Here is a 19,670-nt window from a genome sequence, read left to right on the forward strand (position 1 = left end):
CTCCCACCGGTGGAGTAAAACTGGGGCTGGAGGAGCAGTTAGTACCGTGGTTGTTCCCTGTGGGCTGCCCAGTGTGGGACTGTTCCCTCTGTTCAGCTTCCAGCACCAGCGACACTGGAATGTGGTTGGGGCCAAACACCTTCCCCCCACCACACACAATTCCAGAACTCAACAGCTGGGCTTTTTAGCAAATCAGGCCAGATATTTGGATTCCTGTGGATGGGAATGGCCCAGCCGGCGGTGGCAGCTTTGTCCTGATTAATGTTATCAAAGGCAAGAACCCCCCCAGTGCAATTTGCTTTTCATTATAGGTTACTGCGTCGGTGGCGTAGGAGAATGGTTTGCCAGAGTTAGCTTCAGCTCTGGTCTTTCATGTGTGAGCAGCCTTGAACTTCGGGTGACTGTAAGTACAGATTGTGTTAGCTGTAGGTAAGAGCTGCAGAAGTCTCACTCCAGGCAGCTTCAGAAGAGTTGTGTCCCTCTGGTCCCCTCCAGGTAACTGAACCCTATGTACTCCCCACCTGTGCATCCCATGGCATCTGAGCAAACCTTTAAGGAAGGGCCTTATTTGGGAAGAAAGACTTGTCTGGAAAGAATGGTATAGAGTGAAGTGTCTGTATGAGTCCTTACGAAGGCATTAGAATTCAGGCAGTGTGATGCAGCAGTGGTGAATGTGCAGGGTGATCTTCCTACCCGCATCCCTGGCAGTGGGGCTAAGGAAGTCTGTCCTTCGTAACCAGTGATGAGTGGAGGTGGAGGGCTGGAAAAATCAAAGCTGACTTGCGTGAGGATGCAAAAGGATAAATCCAGTGGAAATCTCCTCCAGCCGAGCTGCGAAATCAGAACAAGGCCTTTACTTCTGTCAACACCAACGCAGTGAAAACTGAAGGGACAAGGCTGCCATTTCCAATTGACCATCACTATGGAAACAGCCTCCCGGTGTCAACAGTTGGTGGAGTGGGATGTAGGAAGAGAGGCGGCTGTCCTTAGCAGGGCAGTAGGACAAAGGACCAGTCAGTGCTTGTAGGTTTGTAAAGCAGCCAAGGGCAGGGCTGATGCAAGGGTTTGCACGGGGCCATCCGAGATGCAGCAAGAGGGAGAGGCAGACAGGAACCTGGCTGTGATTATTCCAATATTCCAGCTCTGTCGCTCCAGCCAAGTTACCTGGTTAATGTGGAGATGCCATCGTTGTTATTCAAAAGACAGGTCCTAACGTGTCAAAGCAGGGCAGAGGAGCAGCGCACAGGGCATAGGGAATGGCTTCATTCTGTAGTGTACATATATGTGTTAAGAGCTTTGGAATAGAAACAGGAAGCCTAAACATGGATGAAGTTGCAAAGAGGGATGTCTGAGAGCATTCAGAAAGGGTGGAATGATCAGATTTAAATGTGAGGAAGTATTTTAGGGACAAGTTTTGCTTTGGGTGGAAGAAACCACAGAGAGGGAAATGGTCAGGATTATAGCCACTGATGGCGTTTGGTCTAGAGTGAAGGTGAGAAGCAATGTAGGCTTTAGGTGACGGGGAGAAGGAAGATCTCTACAAGACCTGGTAATTGTGGAAGACCCAAGTACCACCAGCAGGGACAGAAGGCAGAAATAGCCAGGGTGTTGTAAGAAACCTGGGCAATTGTATGGCTTTCCTTTGCCTTCTGAGCTGCCTTTTTGCTCATAATCCAGCTAGTTTTTCCTTCCCATGCTCCTGATGCTCAAAGTCCTGATAGCGCTCATGAACAGGGACCAAGATCAGGTCATTTTAATCGCCTTCAAAAGGAAAGAAAGAGAAGAAAGGTGTGAGCCCGTGCTCACAGAAAGCAAGTAGAGCAGCATTAGCATTGTGAATCATGGACCTTGCTCCAGCCTCAGTTCTTCAAGCACCCGGTGAAAGAGCAGTAATTCTCCCCATCTCCACTGTGCAGAGGGTGCATGGCAAAAGGAATGCGTTGCTGCTGTAATGCAGCAGCTTTTAGACCCATTTGTGGTCTCACTGGAAGGGAATGTGTTGGAGCAGTTCACAGCTTTCATTTAAAATTATAAGGAAAAGCAGGAGGTGTCTGAACAGAAGCACATTAAAATACTTCCCAGAATTTCTGTTAAGCTTCAATTCCCCCCCCCCCCCTTCTTTGTGTTCCTGCATTATGACTATATTTAATCAAACATAGTTCTACAGTAGTTTCACTTCTTGAACCACTAAGAAACAGGAAGAACGTGCGTATGCTTTTTATTAACCTTCCTTTCATAATGCACTTTCTTCCCTATAGAAATCTCCTTTCCTGCTGATTCATTATGTGTCAGGAAGCCAAGCGTGACATGTTAAAAGCCATCTTGATAGTATTTGGTATTCAGGACTAACAGCTCAGCAGCTCACAGGAGTTCTTCTTTCAAAGGGGGAGGGAGAAGATGTGCGTGTTGGATGTGCCAGGATAGTGGATAATTTGCATTAAGCATCCAGGCAGTCTATTTTTTTGCAATCTGTCACCCTCCACTGGCTTTTTATTTTATAACCTTTATAACATAAGGGGAACAGAAGCACTAAAAAAACCTGCACCACGTGGACAGAAGCTGGAATTGGAGCCCTTTGGGATGAGCTGGAGCAAGGCTAGAGAAGACTTTCCTCAGCAGCAGTAGATCCACAGTGGGACTTTGTTATATGGGAAGCACCCGAAAATAATAGGCAAGGCACTCTAAGTATCCATCTATAAAGCTGTCTGTTATTGCTTAGCTTCCAGCTCACAGCTGGATTCCAACTTAGGAACCATCATCATGAATACACAAACCATGAGACATGACTCATGTACCAGACTTGCCCCCTGTAATACGCTGCTCATCGTGGGGTTTAGCAGCAGGAGGGTGCAAACTGTCAGAGTGCTGTAGATCAGCCTTTCTGTACGTAGCAGCATGTGTGCCAGCTCTTTCCTATAGCAAAGCACTGCTGAAGTAACCAGAAATAAGTTAATGCAAAGTTTCTCAGTAATAACTGCAGGCCAGTAACTTCCTATAGTGTAGCCAAAAGTATTCCAAATGCATGACTGCATTTTAATCTCACTGGCAATGTATTTTTTTCACCAGTGCTATTTGAGCATCACTTATTAGGAATAATATCACATGTGACAGAATAATGCTCCTAGAGCAATAAACCAAAAGGGAGCGGAGGTACTGAAGCAGTAAGCGTCTATAACCTTAAACTTAGACATAACAACAGGAACTGAGTGCTAAGAGAGAACTCAAAACTGTGAACATACAAGAAAGCAAAATCTGTTGGGTACGATAACAATAAATGTGGCTGTCAAGCAAGTACAGAGGGACTCATTACTAAGCTAACTGCAGCACTTTAAATAGTGATACGAGGAGGAATACTTGTAAATCTTATTTACCATTATTTCTGCAAGTTAATCCCAGAAAGCTGAAGTCTGTGGGACTTGTAACTTGGCTTTGGTGTATCCTGGTTAAGGATTTCAGAATATAACAGGCAAGGAGCCTGCTTTGATAGAGTGTGACAATGGAAGAAGCAGCTCTTCAGGCCTGAGTTGCCAGGCACAGGGACAGCTCGGAAGTGATGCTGCCATCAGCCATCACTTCCCAAAATCTGCAAGTGAGCTCTAATGCACACAAAGGATAAATAATACCTACATATAAATTGCTGAGAGAGACGTTAAAGGAGACAAAAGATGCTTCGAGTCAGTTATTATGGAGAAAACATTTTACAAATGCTTTTCCATTGTAAGTCAAGTTGAGAATATCATTTTGTGAAGTTCTGCATCTAAAAATGCTGAGCGGGAGCCTTTATTCAATACGTGTGCATGCAGTTTAGCATTCTTATTTAAAGAGCTAATAGGCCAAGGGAGTCCCCAGGAGACCTGCAGTTTGCAGTGTGTTCTGCAGTGTTACCCCCTTGTCATCCAAGTCAGTGGAGGAACTTGCACAGTGTCTGCTAGTGACTCCCCAAAATTGAGTCAGTCTTCCCTGCTGCCAGCCAGGATCTGACAACGGAGACAAAAGGCAAAAGGTTTGTATTTGCTATTATACTGGCATATCTTTGGCTGCTGATTTTATTATAAAACTCATTTTGGTTTCATATTAGACAGGAAAGTATTCCAAAGTGCTCCTTGGAACAGTACTGGTTTACTTCAGTGAAACACAAGCGTTTTGTTGCCTTCAGGTTACATGCACTAGTCATAGTCCTTCCAATTAGTCAGCCTAGTTGGAGAGCCACCATTAACAGCAGACTGACATACAGCAAGATATTCTACTGAGGATTTTTTCCTCTGTATTTACTTTAATCCAGGAACTGCATTTGGAAGCCTATAGATATCAGGGAGCAGAGAATAGTAAACCAATAACCATTACTGTGGCTTTTTATAGGTCTCCTTCAGTTCTGATACCAAGCAGCAGGACTGGGTTTCTGCTGTTCTTTTGCAGTGGCTTCTGATGGTCTCTGGCGTGGTTTTGAAGTTTCTGATGGGAGGTTTTACCATTCTTTTTGCAGTTCATGGCATTAAGTGGACATGCAGCAATGGAAACAGCAGTTCAGGGTTCTCGGTGGAACAGCTCGTGCAGCAGATCCTTGATAGTCACCAGACCAAACCGCAGCCTCGGACACACAACTGTCTCTGCACTGGTACCTTGGGTGAGTACCTTGGGAGGGCATAAAATGAGCACAGCTTAATCCAGACTTGGAGGAGGGTTTGTGGCGCTGGAGGGCTAAAAATGCTGTATCATGAAGCACTGAGACACAGTGAACTCAAAGGTGACAGAAGAAGTCTTGAGGCTAAAAAGATAGAGCTGGAACTCCTGGAAAATATATCACTACTTGTAACGTGCAAGTTCTGATAAATGCTCTCCATATGTGACCTGCTCAAAAAGCCATATATTCTTCTTCATCCTCAAATTTTGTTACCAAAGCCTCAGAACTTAATGTTCACCCTCTAAACTCCTTGCCCTGCAGCCCACTTTGCTGAAGACAGTGGGTACAAGTCATTGATTACAGGGCATTGCCAGGATGAGACAGGTTTTATTTAGGTACCATGAAAATACAGGAGGTTTCTTTCCTGGTAAAGAAGGTGGCTTTATTTTTAGTGAGACTACAACAGCAAGAAACAGCATCCTTAGTATTACCTTTATATGGAGAGTGGGAAGATGAGTGATTCGCTTTTCCAACTCATCTAGTCACACTCTCCTAGTACTTTGCTCAAGTAAAATACATGACATGTTAATTAGTCTTTAGCAAAATGTATAAAGAAAAGCTGTTAGTGCTTCAGAGGGGTTATTTTCTTATTTTTGGGGGCAGCTGCATTATATAGTCAAGGCTTAAGTAAGAATTATGACCTCTGAAGTACCTGGGTTTGGATTAAAATTCAACCCTTAAGGCTCAGCATTTGATCCAGGCTTGCAGATCTGAACATGAATCCTTTTATTCTTCCCTTTGATGTTTTGTCTTGTGCTAAGTCTACTGCATGCTTTTTAACATAACAGTAGCACTTTGTTTTGTAACGGCTTGCACATTGACACATACATCCCCAGTTCCTTACTGTCATCTGCAAAGGCAGCAGCATGAAAGCCTCTCCCTTGTTCCTGCTCATCTCTGTACCTAGGAGAATAGAGAGATTTAATATTGCATTTGGTCTCAAAAGCACTGTCCTGAACTACTTTAAGTGACCTGATTCAAATCTTGAGCACATAATAGAGAAGTTCCCTTCCAAGGGCAAGGAACAAAAGATTCAGCAAATTGCAGCAGCTACACAGAGGCTTTATGTTACCCAGAAGATGGCATTTATAATTGTAGCCATTAGCTATACGGAGGAGGTTTCTTTCCCCCTTTAGTCATTATACAGTACCATAATTAATGTTCTTACCTCATTCGAAGGAAAATGAATCAATTAAGGAAAGAAACATCAAAAATTCATGGGCTGTTCTTAAACAACCAAAGCAGTCCCTGCACCAGAGTTTGTGGCTCAGATGCCTTTGCAGGCAGAACTGTTTACTTCCTCCTGCCTGATTTCCAAGCTCCCAGGAGCTTGGGTGATGTCCATGTTCCGCTAGGCCAGTGAAGGCACCAGCTGGATCAATGCCATGGAGGGTTGTTTGCTTGTGACCTTTACTTGAGCATTCTTCAGCCACTCCAGAACTCATCCTGCGCTCTGCCTGTGACCTCTGGAAGTACAGAATGTTTATCTGTCAGCATATGAATGCCTTCGAACAAAAGAAATCCATTGCCTTCCTTATGGGAGGGAAAGCTTGCTTTGTGCTGGCTAATGTACTACTACTTTAATAATTTGATTGGCAGCTGTAATAGATACAGTGATGACAAGAGATAAGGCTCGCAATCTGGGCAGCAGGGTGATGCTAAGGACAGGAGCATGGTATGGCATCTGTCACCTCCAGGGTACCGGTCAGCATCCAGCCCGGGTTTGACAACGGGGGCTGGACATCAGCCAGTGTGAAGAGCTGAGCATCTTCATGCTGTGTCACAGAGGGCTGAGGTCTTGTCTGTGGTGCAGATGAAACGGGGCCTGCGAGGCAGAAACCCCCTGCCACAGCTGGCAGCAGCAGCCCTCGCTGTGCAGACTCTGTACTGACATTGGCCACGTTTAAAGAGCTTTGAAGCTCGCCACAGATGCTCGATCCTCTCCTGTTGTCTGATAAGGGCAGGGAGGAAGAGGTTGGGCGTTACGTGGGTGAGGGAACGAGTGCAGATGTGCCTGTTTCGGGGTTGTTGTCCTTGCATGCAGTGGATCTATGCATTAGAGAGAAAGGGAGCTGTAAATCTGGCACTGGTGAGAAACTGTTTTATTTCTAAGGTGTATTTTCCATTCTCTGTGTGCTCACTCACTCTCACACGTGTATGTTCATAAGCACAGCTCTCCTGTGTTACAGCCGCGAGATACACAACTGGCTTAACTTTGTACTTACTGAGTGGCAATGTTGTTGTTCTCTGGCACAGGGGCAGGAAGCAGTGTGCATCACAAGTGTAACAGTGCCAAACACCGCATCATATCACCAAAGGTTGAACCAAGGACAGGTGGGTACAGCGCTCATTCAGAGGTACAAAATAACGATGTCTCTGAAGGCAAGAACGAGCACAGCCACGGCAAGGCCTCCAGCCGAGAGAAGAGGAATGGCAAAGTGGCGAAACCAGTGTTGCTCCATCAAAACAGCACTGAGGTTTCTTCCACCAACCAAGTGGAGGTCCCTGACACGACCCAGAATTCTCCGGTGTCCATCAGCAGTGGATTAAACAGTGACCCGGATATGGCGGATAGCCCGGCCGTCACTGGTGTGTCCAGTATGGCTGTAGCGTCAGTTATGGGAAGTTTGTCACAAAGTGCCACCGTATTTATGTCCGAAGTCACCAGTGAAGCTGTGTATACCATGTCACCCACCTCCGGCCCAAATCAACACCTTCTGTCCTCAGATGCAGCTGCACAAGGACTGGTACTTGCTGTGAGCTCAGATGGACACAAATTTGCTTTCCCAACCACCGGCAGTTCAGAGAGCTTGTCGATGCTACCCAGCACTGTCTCCGAAGAACTCGTGCTCTCCACAACTTTAGATGGAAACAGAAAAATTCCAGAAACCACCATGAATTTTGACCCAGACTGTTTTCTTAACAATCCCAAGCAAGGGCAGACTTATGGTGGAGGAGGTATGAAAAGTGACAGCATCAGTACCAACATAAGGCAGTCACCCACAACAGAACGCAGCTTCAACTTCAATACAACCCTCACGAAAGAAATTAAAACTGAGGACACATCTTTTGAACAACAGATGTCCAAAGAAGCATTCTCCTCCTCTTCTGCATCTAACACTCTCACCCTCACTACTGGTTCAGGTTTGCTTCCATCTGGAGGAGGTCTGAGCCCAAGTACCACCCTGGAGCAGATGGACTTCAGTGCCATTGACTCCAACAAGGACTATTCTTCCAGCTTCAATCAGACCGTCCAGAGCCCTCATGTTCATCAGACCCCTTCCCCCAGCTTCTTTCTGCAGGATGCCAGCAAACCTCTTCCCCTTGAGCAAAACACTCACAACAATTTGAATGACACAAGCGGCTCATTTGTGAACACGTTAGGAATCCCCAGTGTGAAGACAGAGTCCTCCTCCCAAACCACTTCCAACTGTAACGGCACAGTGGAAACCAGAATAGAGTCCACCTCTTCTCTCCAGCTCATGCAGTTCCAAGCAAACTTCCAGGCTATGACTGCAGAAGCTGAAGTTCCCATGGAGACCTCCCAGCAGGCAGAAGGGAATGAAAATCTACTTAAATCAGGGGATCTTCAAGCCTGCAGCACAGAACACTACTTGCAGCCTGAGGCCAACGGGGGTATTAGGAATGGCAACAATCTCCCTATTCTCCAAGGAAACATGGTACAAGGACTCTATCCTGTGGCCCATCCCAGCTTAAATAACTCCTCCAACATGGAGCTTAACTTGGACCACTTTGACATCTCCTTCAGCAACCAGTTTTCTGATCTAATTAATGATTTCATATCGGTAGAAGGTGGGAGCAATGCTCTCTATGGACATCAGCTGGTGTCAAGTGACAGTGCTGGACTGTCTCAGCCTGAAGACAGTAACAGAGCAACCTACAACCAGGCTGAAATGTGCATTCCTTGCTGCAGTCCTCAGCAAGCCAACATGCAGCTCAGCAGCACAGAGAACGGAGCCAGCACCATGGCGTACATGCATGTGGCTGAGGTGGTCTCAGCAGCCGCGGCACAAGGCACTTTGGGGTTGCTACAGCAGAGTGGGCGCTTGTTCATGGTGACAGATTACTCACCAGAATGGTCTTACCCTGAGGTAAGTCCAGGGCTTTTACTCCTTAGCATTTACTGCCTGATCTTTCATTGCTTTGTTAATAAGGGCTCCCAAGACCTGGTTTGTTAAAGCTTTGACAAGGCTTGTAAAATACTTCTCTTAGGAGTCAGAGCATCCGAGGCCATTTCCATGTCTGAGTGTACACTTAATTAAGTACTTCATTACCCTGACAGGCCCTTTCTTCACTTAGGAAGCATCCAAACACAAATGTTTTCTTTCATTGTAAAGCAAAGTGTGTCCCAGGTGATGGCTTCATGGTGCTACCTAGCCACATTAGAGCAGCAGAGTTTGCAGACTGGAGCTAATCCTTAAACCTGGCTCTGATGCTCTTAGAATAATTCCTGACCTGCACTGCCTTGATGAGTTAAGCATTTACCTTCATCCCAAATTCACTTGCATGCACCACAGTTAAAACGGAAGCAGCACAGACTTGAGCCAGAAATGGACAGGCAGGTTGCTTTGAATGAGAAAAGTGGTCCTTTGTGGTTTTGTAAGCCCAGCCTTGAAGCACTGTTGTATCCCTTACCTTCAGAGGTGTCTAATAACTGCTCAGGAAAAGATCTAGAACACCCCAATTATCAGTCCTGTGGTGCCACCCCCAGTGAGCGTGCATCTGACACCACTGCATTGCAAGTTTGCCAGTAGGCGAGGCAGCAGAATATGCAGTAATAAGCAGAGGAGGTGGCTTCACCTTCAGCTGAATGATGCCGTGACAGCTCCGGGAGCACGGTATGAGGTGATGAGGTGGTATTCAGCAGCTCTAAGAGTTCACATACTCTGCAGTCTCAAACTTGGTGTGAAAACGTGGGTGTTCACTCTGTAGATGGGAAGAAAGGCTGTCAGCATGCAGGAATGGCTGATGGGCACTGGCAAAAAGCCTCCTGCAGGAGTTTCTGCCCTCCGTTTAGTTGATCTCTCCAACAAGTCCTTTGTGCACAGGCGCAAGCACGGTGCGCAGCTGAAGGCATCCAGAGTTACACAAGCTGAAGCGGCAGCGCTGTGCAGTCACTACCAGGGTTACCATACCGACTGTTTAACGTGCAGCAGTAATGTGGTGGTGGCTTCTTTAGCAACAGAACCCAGCTAGGCTTCACTTGGAAGCAGTGTGCTGGGGGCATTGGGCTGTGCTGGGCTCTGGCACTGCTTCTGCCGTACCTGTTTGCTGACTCTTGCTTGCGTATAAGGTCCCAAAACTCAACGGGGAAAACCCAACAGCCTCCGTGGTGCAGACCTGCCTTTTTTGCTGCTACCATGGAAACGCGGTTGTTTCCCATCGCTGCTGCTGAGCTGCTGTCCTCCCGCGGAGCTGGCTCCGTGTCACGCACACCGCAAGGACTGATCCGTCTGCACCGCCGCCCCACCGCGTCTTCAGAGCCAGCGCAGCCCCGGGGCCGCTTCTTTGGCTGTGGCGGGGGGGTCGCTCCCGGAGCTTCGGTTTTGTTTGGAGCAGTGCCCGGCTGTTGTGCTCGGCCAGGGGCAGACGAGCGGCCACAAGGAGCTCCCCAGCCGGGTTCCTGCACTCGCCCAGGCTCGGGGTGACTTCGGTTTCTCCCCGCGCCGCAACCTCCGGGGCCGTCCCCCGGCTCCCGCCGCGGTGGATCCGTCCCCCGCGCTCCCGCCGGCGGCCGCCCGAGGGCAGCACGGCCGCGGGGAAGGCCACGGCAGGACCGGGGCCGCCCCGCTGGCGGCCTCTGGCCCGGCCTCACCTCAGCGCGGCCGCTGGCAGCGCGCCGGGCCCCGCAGGCGTCCGGGAGCGGAGAGGCGGCCGCTGGAGGCCATGAGCCTGACACAGCCCTGTCAGGGCAAGGACCGGGAGAGGCCTGGGCGGGCTCCGGGCGAAGGAGCCTCCCTGCAAGCACAGCCTGGCCCTGGGCCGTGCTGCCTGGGTTCCCGGTACCCTGAGAAGCACAGGCTGTGTGGCGGCTGGTTTAGCCGAGCTCTTCCTGCATCACGGCCTGTTGGATCCGTGGTCCGGTGATGGCAGGCGCGAGGCTGTGGTTGACAAGTGGCACTTTTCAGTGTCCGGGAGGCGAGCGCGGAGCCTGCGCCAGCAGCAGCCGTGGTGGGCATGAGGTGGGGATGGGGCACGCAGGAGCTGCCTGGCGGGAGGGAGGCCTGGCTTGCAGCCTTGGTGAGGTTTGGCATCGCTGGTCGCGTTCCCTGAGGGGTCCCGGTGCTGGCAAGTGACAAAAGAAAAGCAGTGAGGGTCACACTGGCAAGGCGCGCACACACTGACTTGAGTGTCTGGGCAGGAGTGGGGAACAGAGCAAGTGAAGGGAAGCAGAGGTGCTCCACTGTGCAATACTGTTTGCATTTCTCATGGTGGGAGACTGGGGCATCAGTGGTGACCAGTGCCAAGGATCTGTGTTAGCTTGGCACTTCTGTTAGCCCTCGTGATGATCTTTGTCATCCAGGCATTTGCAGACTCCTTTTGGGATGACTTCTTCTGTAATGCTTTTCTTTTCCCCTCTTTTCCTCACAGGGAGGAGTAAAAGTCCTCATTACTGGTCCATGGCAGGAAGCCAGCAATAATTACAGCTGTCTGTTTGATCAGATCTCAGTGCCTGCATCTTTAATTCAGCCAGGGGTACTGCGCTGCTACTGCCCAGGTAAGGAACGCCTCTCTCCTAAAACTGCTGGTTTCAGAGCAAGTTCATAGCCTAATGGTGTCATGTGTATGTGTTGAGTAAACTGCTGGACCCATTGTGAAAGGACAGTGCATAAACATCAAGAAGTTTTTCCTTTTTCTTTGACCTGTTTAATGTGAGAACAGCAATTTAGGACCAGAACACATCACAAGAAATCTTGTTTAGGAGTTCTGAATGAGCTTTAAAAATAGTGACTTAAAATAATTTCAAATAATTCTAAGCATTTCTTTAGTTTTGAAGTAGCAGATTAAAGAGCAGCTTTTAGTCAGGGGCATGCTCACTGCTCTGCTGACTCTTTGTCTATATCCTGCACTTTGTCCTTGATGCTTACAGGATGAGAACATCTCCAGCCTCTCTGCAGAGACTTTCAGTAATGCTGGCCCTAAGCATATGACTTCAAGCATATGCAGAATAACTTAGCTTCATTGTTAGGCCCCAGCTTCCCACTGGAAATGCAGTGAGGCTGGTTAATCTCCGGGAGCGCGCGATTCTGCCTCCTGGCAAAACAACCCATTAGCTGACTCTTAAGCTTACAACCTTCATGTTTGAAAATACAGATTGTCATTTGGACTCCTTCAGTTGTCTAGTCACACAAATATTGTCAAACGCCCCCTCTCCTCTCATTGCATCTGTTCCCAGCCTGACGCTTGGCACATTTGGAGATCCATAGGATAATTCCTAGCCATGCATTTCTCTGCGAGGAGGGCTCTTGTCTTACCACATGCGCTTTCCTTTTAGCTCATGACACTGGGCTTGTGACTTTGCAAGTTGCCTTCAACAATCAGATCATCTCCAATTCTGTGGTGTTTGAATATAAAGCCAGAGCTCTGCCAACCCTGCCTTCCTCCCAGCATGACTGGCTGTCCTTGGATGGTAAGAAGCATGCAATATTCTTTAACAAAGCTCACTGAATGGTAGGAATGTGAATGAAAGGAGCAGCTCCTGGTGTGGCCGAGGGATGTTTGTGCTGTGGGGAGGGGCTATTGCATGTAATCAAAGATCTCTTGCAGAAATTTCTTATTGGTTCTTTTGATGTGAACAAAAAGTGGCAGCATTTGATGGGAAGGAGACAAAGGGGTGCTTTCCTTGTCTGAACAGAAAGCTGATTGTTTCCCCAAAACAGGGGTTACCCAGTTGAAGCCAAGCAGTTGGCAGAAGAATCCATGTTCTCAGGTACCTAAATGTTGGACCGAGGGATGGAAACATAGGCTCTGGATTTATATGGCAGCTTTGTGCATGCGAGTTTCAGGTTCAGGTTTACCTGGTCACCATGTGCTCCCAAAACCCTTTTATAAAGGAGCAGACTGAGAAGGATGTCGGAGAACTTAGGAGCCTGAAACATTCATTTACCTTCCTGAGTGTGACTGCTAGAGAGGTGCAGCTTCCAACTCAGACCAAGGAGATGCAGGGAAGGAGCTGGCTTGTGTGACAAGCTGGGAAAGGACACTGCTTTCATCTTTCTTCATCAGAGAGAGTCAGCGGCAGGGCACTGCATTTTGTGCAGTCTTGACAAGGTCCCAGCACTCCTGCTTGGTGTGAGCATTTTGTTTTCTCTGCTAAATGCAGGAGACAAATATGGGAAGGTCAGGTCCTTAGTCTTCACAGATTTCATAGCTGAGAAATGAATACTGATGTTACAAAGTGTTGCAGAAAAGGAGTCACAGGAGTAGTTGTTTGCACAGGGCCATACTGAAGGCAAAACAAATGATGAGCTAATACACTGATGCAGTTTGTTCCCCAGTCAATTAACCTCATCCTATTTTGCCTGTCAGCTGCAAACATGGTAACTGTAATACAACAACACATGCTTTGGGAAATCTACCGTGGATATTACTTCTGATACCAGCTTAATGTCTTCAAAATATTGCTATCATTACCAAGATTTTAAGCATATGTTACTGTGTTGTTGTTGTTATTTTATACCTTTGATTGACATGGCAAATACTTCAAACTGTTTTACTGGAGAAATGTTGAACAGTTTCTAAGTCAGGCCACCTACATGTCAGCGTAGGCAGGGGGTGTTTGAAGGGGTTTGGGTGGGCTCCCTCGTTCTGTCTGGCAAGCCCTGACAGGAAGAGCTTTCTTCATTAAACTATGCACTGGAAGCTTTCTCCGTACCATAGCTGTTGTGAGCCTAGGGACTGAGGACACAACGCTGCCATTGAGCATGCACAGTTCATCTGTAAAACGTGAGCGCCATGGGCAGCTGAGGAGGAGCCATTCCTGGCTGGGTTCTGGCAGATTCTGATGTGTATGCGTGCACAGCCTGAGCTGGGAGACAACTGGGGGGGGAGAATAATAAGAAAATAGGGTTTCCCTCATAGTAGCACCAGACATTACTCCAGTGGCACAGAACCTGTATCTTCAGTTGTTCAAGGTTATCCACTAATATTAGCAGCAGACTGATGCATCCTTCCCTGGCTCCCCCCCTCCCTGTAACGTAACAGAATGCAAACGTGTTGTTTGTCTCTGCTTTCTGATCTGTAGCTGCTGCGTTTCTCATGTCACATACAAGAGAGACAAATTGAGGTGTTTGGGGGGCACAGCTTCTGATGTTCATAGACAGGAGCAGAACAGAGACAGATCCCTGTGGTTATTGCAGAGTAAAGAGAGGTTTGTGACTTGGCTATAGAGGCATACTTGCAAACAGAAATAGAAATAGCTCTTAAAAAGGAAGTGCTTATAATCATGTTCAGCATCAAAATTGAGTTTGCTTGACTTCTGAGTATCCTAAGAGTCTGCAGGTGCTTTTCATCTGCCGCTGAGGCTGCACACTGCATGTGAACTACAGCTGATACTGATGTGATGGAGATTGATATTCAGCTGTTAGCAGTCCCTGCAGCGAGCATGCAAAGCAGATAGGTTTTAAAACCCTTGTTTAACAGCTCCCTCAGTGCTGGTGAATTCGGAGGAGCTGCAGAAGGTGGCTGTGAGTGCTGTCTGTGGTGTTCCTGCAGTTTGTCAGGGTTAGCAGGCGAGCTCTCACAATTAGAGATTGTTATGATGTGGTGATGGTGGAAGGGAGGGGGACTGCAGCAGAGAACAAACTAGGGCATTGCTAACATGGAGGGCTAAAAAAAAAAGTAAAAGGACCGCTGCATTGCAGAGGGCCTTCGGGGAGAAAGCCTGAATAGTTATACTAACCATGCCTTATCAGAAGCCTCTGCCTTGATGCACTGTGTTCCAAAGGGAGCACATTACACTGTAATTTAAAGGACCAGCAACATCTTTCTGTTTATTCTTAGAGAACAAATGTTAGCTTAGCTAGCTAAGGTGTAAGCTAATGTGAGTTGATTCTATCAATAGAATATATATGCAAACTGCTGTCTTCTCTGTTTACTTCAATTGCCCTGATTCAGATCCTTGCCCTACTGCCTGTTACATGGTCTTGAGGGAATGTTTTCAAGGAATATTTGTAGTACCAAAATATTGACTGGAATTTTCAAATTGCCTGTAATTCACTCAGTGGAACACCTTGAGTTCCTTTGCAGTCCACTGTTAAAACACAGTGAATGATTCCAGCTAGTACGGCCACTGCAAGGGAAGCAGGTTTAACAGTCAGCTCTACCCCAGGAACAGCAAACTAAAAGAATTAGCAATTTCCATCTCCCTTAAATTTAGACAAATATTTGTCATCCACAATCCCTTTAAAATAAAGGTAGAGACATCCCATATGTGAACTGTATATTTCTGGTTATATTAAGACAAATTAATCTGCTGCTTTTGTTCAGTTCTGCAGATAACTGAAAACCTTCAGTCTCTGTTTCTTTCCTTTGGAGGCAAATCTTTAGCTGCCTGTCCATGTCCAGCTCACAGCATATAGTAGCTTTGATTTCTCTGCAAGCTCCTCTTGGGAATTTACTGTCCAGTTACAGGACCTGTGTAGTTGTTATGTGCCTTTGCAGCAGCAGGCTGTGCTACACAGGCTGTACCACAAAGCCAGACAGTTGTAGCTCAGTCATGAAAGGATATGGCATAAACAAAGCCAATAAATAAAATAGATGTGTACATACAATTGCCACTGTCGGGGATGGATGGCTCCCAGTTAATGCTAAGGTAGTAGGCACATATCACAGCCCTCTAGAAGTTTCCAGATTTTAACAAAGATGGATTAGCAAAGAAGCATCAGAAACCAGGTGTGCAAAACCATAGCTCCACAGTGACCATAGGAAGAAGTGAGCACAAACTTTCTTGCATGCTAAGCAGCTCCCAGTGCAGGCTCAGAGCTCATAGGAATGCCATGAAATCCAGGCATGTACCTGTGCAGTGTTGCAGCGGGATCTGTTTCCACCTTGGTACAATGGGAATTGTGTTTCCCAGAATCATAGACTCAACCAGGTTGGAAAAGACCTTTAAGATCATCAAGTCCAACATTTACCCCAGGACTGCCAAGTCTACCACTAACCCATGTCACTTACTTGCTGGTTTTACTACACTTCAAAGTGCTGAGCTTGGGTCAATGATAAAATCCCACCTTTCTGAGCACAGACAAAGTATTGGCCATTGGGACCAGAGAGCAGTACTGCAAGCAGCTGTCAAGTGTTGGGGAGACCATATCCCTCTATGCCTCCTGTATCAGGCCAAGTGAAGGAATGTACAGAGAAGGAGTTTTAAGGGGCAGCACTTTGGGTGGTCATCCTCTGGAGGACTTCTTTCTTATTCAGTGTCTATACTGTGCTCTAAAAGATAGTGCACCCTTTTCTGAACTGTACATAGCCACACTTGGTTTACTCTGTTTTCCCTTATTTTACCGCACAGATGAGATAGATCTTTTGCAAGTGGACAGTGGACACCAGTTGCTGATGTTCTTGCAGTTTTGTTCTAGTTAGTTAGAATACTAATGTTCTTTCCTTTCAAAGAAAGCCTTTCTTTTCCCAAAGGAAGCACTCCCACGTGATCCTGATCTCCTGTGATAAACTTGGCAGCCTCTTTTTTCTCTATGAAGCTGAAAGTTTTCAGAAGCTATCGTGTGTTTCCATAGCCATTTGACATGTCTGCACAGAGGTTCTCTTAGAACAAAAATCAGACGAGTGCCCTTCTGACCTGAAGGACCAGAGATCTTCTAGTGACAGATGTGTAACAAATTAGAAAGGCCTTTTAGTACAGATTTCCAGTGGGAAGCACATATGTTTGCCCTCTACTGAAGCCTTTGCTGCTTTTAAACAGCATCTGTAGAGATGACATTTCCTTGGCATGGGACATAACCACAAATCCCAGGGAGACTGGTGCAAGTGCTCCTTGGCATTACTGTTACACAAATGCAGGAAAGAGGTTCAGGAGGAGCAAGTGCTGCCACAGGGAGTCCAAACAAGAACTTAAAATACATGGGCAGACAACGTGTATACTGGTGAGTCAGGCGTGTATGGGATGGACAAGGGTGTGACTGGTACTGAATGTAAGTGCTGCTGACGCAAGAGAGCATGACAGGCAGCCTTTCAGCTACTCTTGGCTTCTCAGTTCAAGATCTGGCTGTCTTTCCCAGCTGGGGTGTTGGGTGGCTCGCTTGCGTTAGCATGCCGTGGCCGTACCTGTGGCACCCAAGCTCTTGTTCTGGCGTGCTGGAGGTGGATGGGGCACATGGGTTCAGGTTGTCTGAGACAGTACAGTGTGTGCTGCTGGAGGCATTCCGCGTTTCACAGGTATGTGATTCCTGCAGTGCCAGATGGTGGATGTTCATTACCAAAATCCACAGCGGAGGTGGGACTGGGTGCCCTTTTTGGCATGAGGTGATGATACACAGACAACACAGTGCTGTAAGAGAGATGTGTTCAGTATCGGTGAGGTCCTTAGAGATGTTTCCATAAGAGGAAGGAAGGAGTTTGTGAGCAGTAGTGACGAGTATCACTCTTCTTCCCCTCTGGGTAGAGGTGACTGGATGCTTAACTTTACATCTTGGATTTTACCATAAAAATTATATATTTGGGTTTCCTCAGGAGGAGAGATGAAAGTTCTGTGCTGTGTTACGGGGCTCACTAGGATGAGTGAGCCTTGGTAGAGGACATGCTTGCTCCTTACTAAGAACTACACTATGAACTTTAAGTGTTTCATTCATCCTCTTTCTTCTTTACTGACTCCTGACTTTGTGGAGGCTTTGGCTGTTCTGTTTATATCCCTGTGGAGATTTGTTTGGGTTTTTGCTTTCACAACGGATCCTTAAGGACAGGATGCTCTGCTGCCTGTCTTCTGTTGCTTTGAGGGCATATCCAGACCGTCCTTTCTATTTTGGCTCTGTTGTGCCTCAAGTGAGGAGCGTTTCATTTTATGCTTTGGCTGTTGTCTTCCGAGCCAGCCTGACTTCCAGGTCCCACCCCCGCTGCCTCGGGAAAGCCTGTGCTTGCTCGGAGCTGCATAGGGACCGCGCTCCGTGCGGGGGCCTGCAGTTCCTCCTGGGTCGGAGTGGCTGCACAGGCGGCCCCTGGAGCTGCGTGTCGGGGCTCAGCGCTCGGGAGCGTCCTTGTTTGCGGTGCAGCGGGATGGGAACCGCGGGGGCACGTGCTCCGGAGCCGCCCTGGAGGCGGGAGGGCGCGGGAGGCCAGGTCGGGCCCGCCCGGTGCCCGCCCGGTGCCCGCCCGGTGCCCGCAGGGGCGGCTCCGGCTCCTCCTGGCCTAGGGCGCCCGTTTGTAAACACGGCAGCGGCCGCCAATGGGGGACCGGTGACGTCACCGCGCGGGGCGGGGCCCGGCGGCCGGCGGCGGCGGAGGGGAGCGGCGCGGAGCGGGGCAGGGCCGCCCGCCCGCCCGGCCTCGCCGGCACAGACAATGGAAGGCGGCGGCCGCAGCCGCCTCCCACCGCCCGCGGCCGTACCGGGCCGCTGCTGAGCGCCGGGGCGGGGAGGCCAGGCCGTGGGACGGGGCTGCGATCCCGCTATGGCGGCGCCGGGCGGCCCCGGCGTGGGCTGAGGGCGGTGGCGGGACACAGCACCCCCGAGGCAAGCCTGAGGCGAAGCGCCCAGCGGCGGGGTCTCGGGGCTGCACTCACACCCCCGCTCTAGGCGCCCCGAGCCCGGTGAAGTGCCGCAGCTCGGGCCGGTACCGCTGCCTACGGGTTGCGAGAGGGCGTCGGGCGCGGCGATGCGCCCTGGGGCGCGCCCGGGGTAACCGACACCCAGCCCCTCGCCTGCGCCGCCGCACGGGACACCGGTGCCTTTGTTGGCCGCCCGCTGCCGCGGGGCTCGCCCGCAGGCTCCAGCGCGGGTCCGTCCGTCCGTGATCGCCCGGGGCTCTGGGGCAGCGGCCGCCCGTGGCTGGAGAGGGGTGGCCCGTCTCCGCGCAGAGGCTCCCGCGTCCCCCCGTGCTGGACCGTGCCGGAGCCCTTCGGTCCTGCGAGGCCGCCCCGCGGCTCCAGCCCCCGGGCGCTTGCGTGCCGCGCCATGCTCGCAGCCGCTGAACCTCACTCGGCGTCGTCTTCCGCTGCGAACGGCCGGACTCTCCCTCTTCCGAAACATGCCGGCGAGCGCTAGCCGGAGCGGGCAGCGCTGAGCCTCCCGCCCGCGCCGCGGTAGGGCGGAGGAGCTCCAGCCGGCTGCGAGGATGCCACAGACGACAGCCAGGTCCGTGCGGGAGCCCGCTCTGTCCGCCCCTGCCGCAGGGTCTGCACCAGATGCTGGCTGGAGCCTCCACTGATGCCTTTGTAGACTCCCAGGTCAGTCCTGTGGTGCCAGATGTGGTTGGTTTATGTCCCGGGAAGCAGGTAGAGGTACTGCAGAGGGGTCCGAGACCCCCGTCCTATGCAGGTGGCTGTGCAGATGTGCCAAAGTACTGCTTTCAGTAAGTATTATAGGGCGATGTGTTGTGCAGTATTTGAATTTAAATCTGCATGCTTCTGTGTTGTCCATCACCCTGCTGTACTTAGAACGTAAACGCGCGCCTTTTCCAGCTTACAGTTCCTCCCACTTCTCCCTGTGCCTCCAGCTGTGGGATGTGGTTGCATTTCCATCTACTTGCCCTCCCTTGTTGGTCCCCAGCCCTTCCAGAGGGTTGTTAGGATGCAAGTTCAGAGTTATGACAGCACTTTTATTGTAGTATCACGCGTGCATTCTCAACTCTCTAGCTTCCAGTCTCGTATTCTGTGTTGCTACAGTGTAGGATGAGGTCAGCAGCCCAAACCTTCCCTGGGGAGCATAGGGATGCTTGAAGCACACACCTTCTGTATACCTTGCAAAGCTTGTTTTGCAGGGTGCTTCATCAAAAAGAGTGGGACATGAAGGGGATG

The 19,670-nt window shown here is 49.3% G+C and overlaps 1 protein-coding gene across 11 annotated transcripts in view; it reads left to right on the plus strand.

Annotated features, from left to right (window-relative positions):
- The window catches only part of CAMTA1 (calmodulin binding transcription activator 1), a 223,855-nt gene that overhangs the window by 171,919 nt on the left and 32,266 nt on the right, over window positions 1-19,670 (plus strand). For 8 of the 11 annotated variants that reach the window (XM_057410214.1, XM_057410219.1, XM_057410218.1 and 5 more), the window contains exons 7-10: window positions 4,484-4,624; window positions 6,938-8,793; window positions 11,294-11,420; window positions 12,198-12,332. In XM_057410214.1, the coding sequence (XP_057266197.1) occupies window positions 4,484-4,624; window positions 6,938-8,793; window positions 11,294-11,420; window positions 12,198-12,332 (2,259 nt within the window). Of the gene's footprint in view, window positions 1-4,483; window positions 4,625-6,937; window positions 8,794-10,865; window positions 10,885-11,293; window positions 11,421-12,197; window positions 12,333-17,076; window positions 17,099-18,535; window positions 19,101-19,670 lie in introns of those variants that run through there. The other 3 variants (XM_057410224.1, XM_057410223.1, XM_057410222.1) reach the window with 3 other exon arrangements.

This window comes from Pezoporus wallicus, unplaced genomic scaffold (genome assembly GCF_028554395.1).
Source record: "Pezoporus wallicus isolate ANWC-B61680 ecotype Strahan unplaced genomic scaffold, APGP_CSIRO_Pwel_v1 contig_14862, whole genome shotgun sequence".
Classification (NCBI taxonomy): domain Eukaryota; kingdom Metazoa; phylum Chordata; class Aves; order Psittaciformes; family Psittacidae; genus Pezoporus; species Pezoporus wallicus.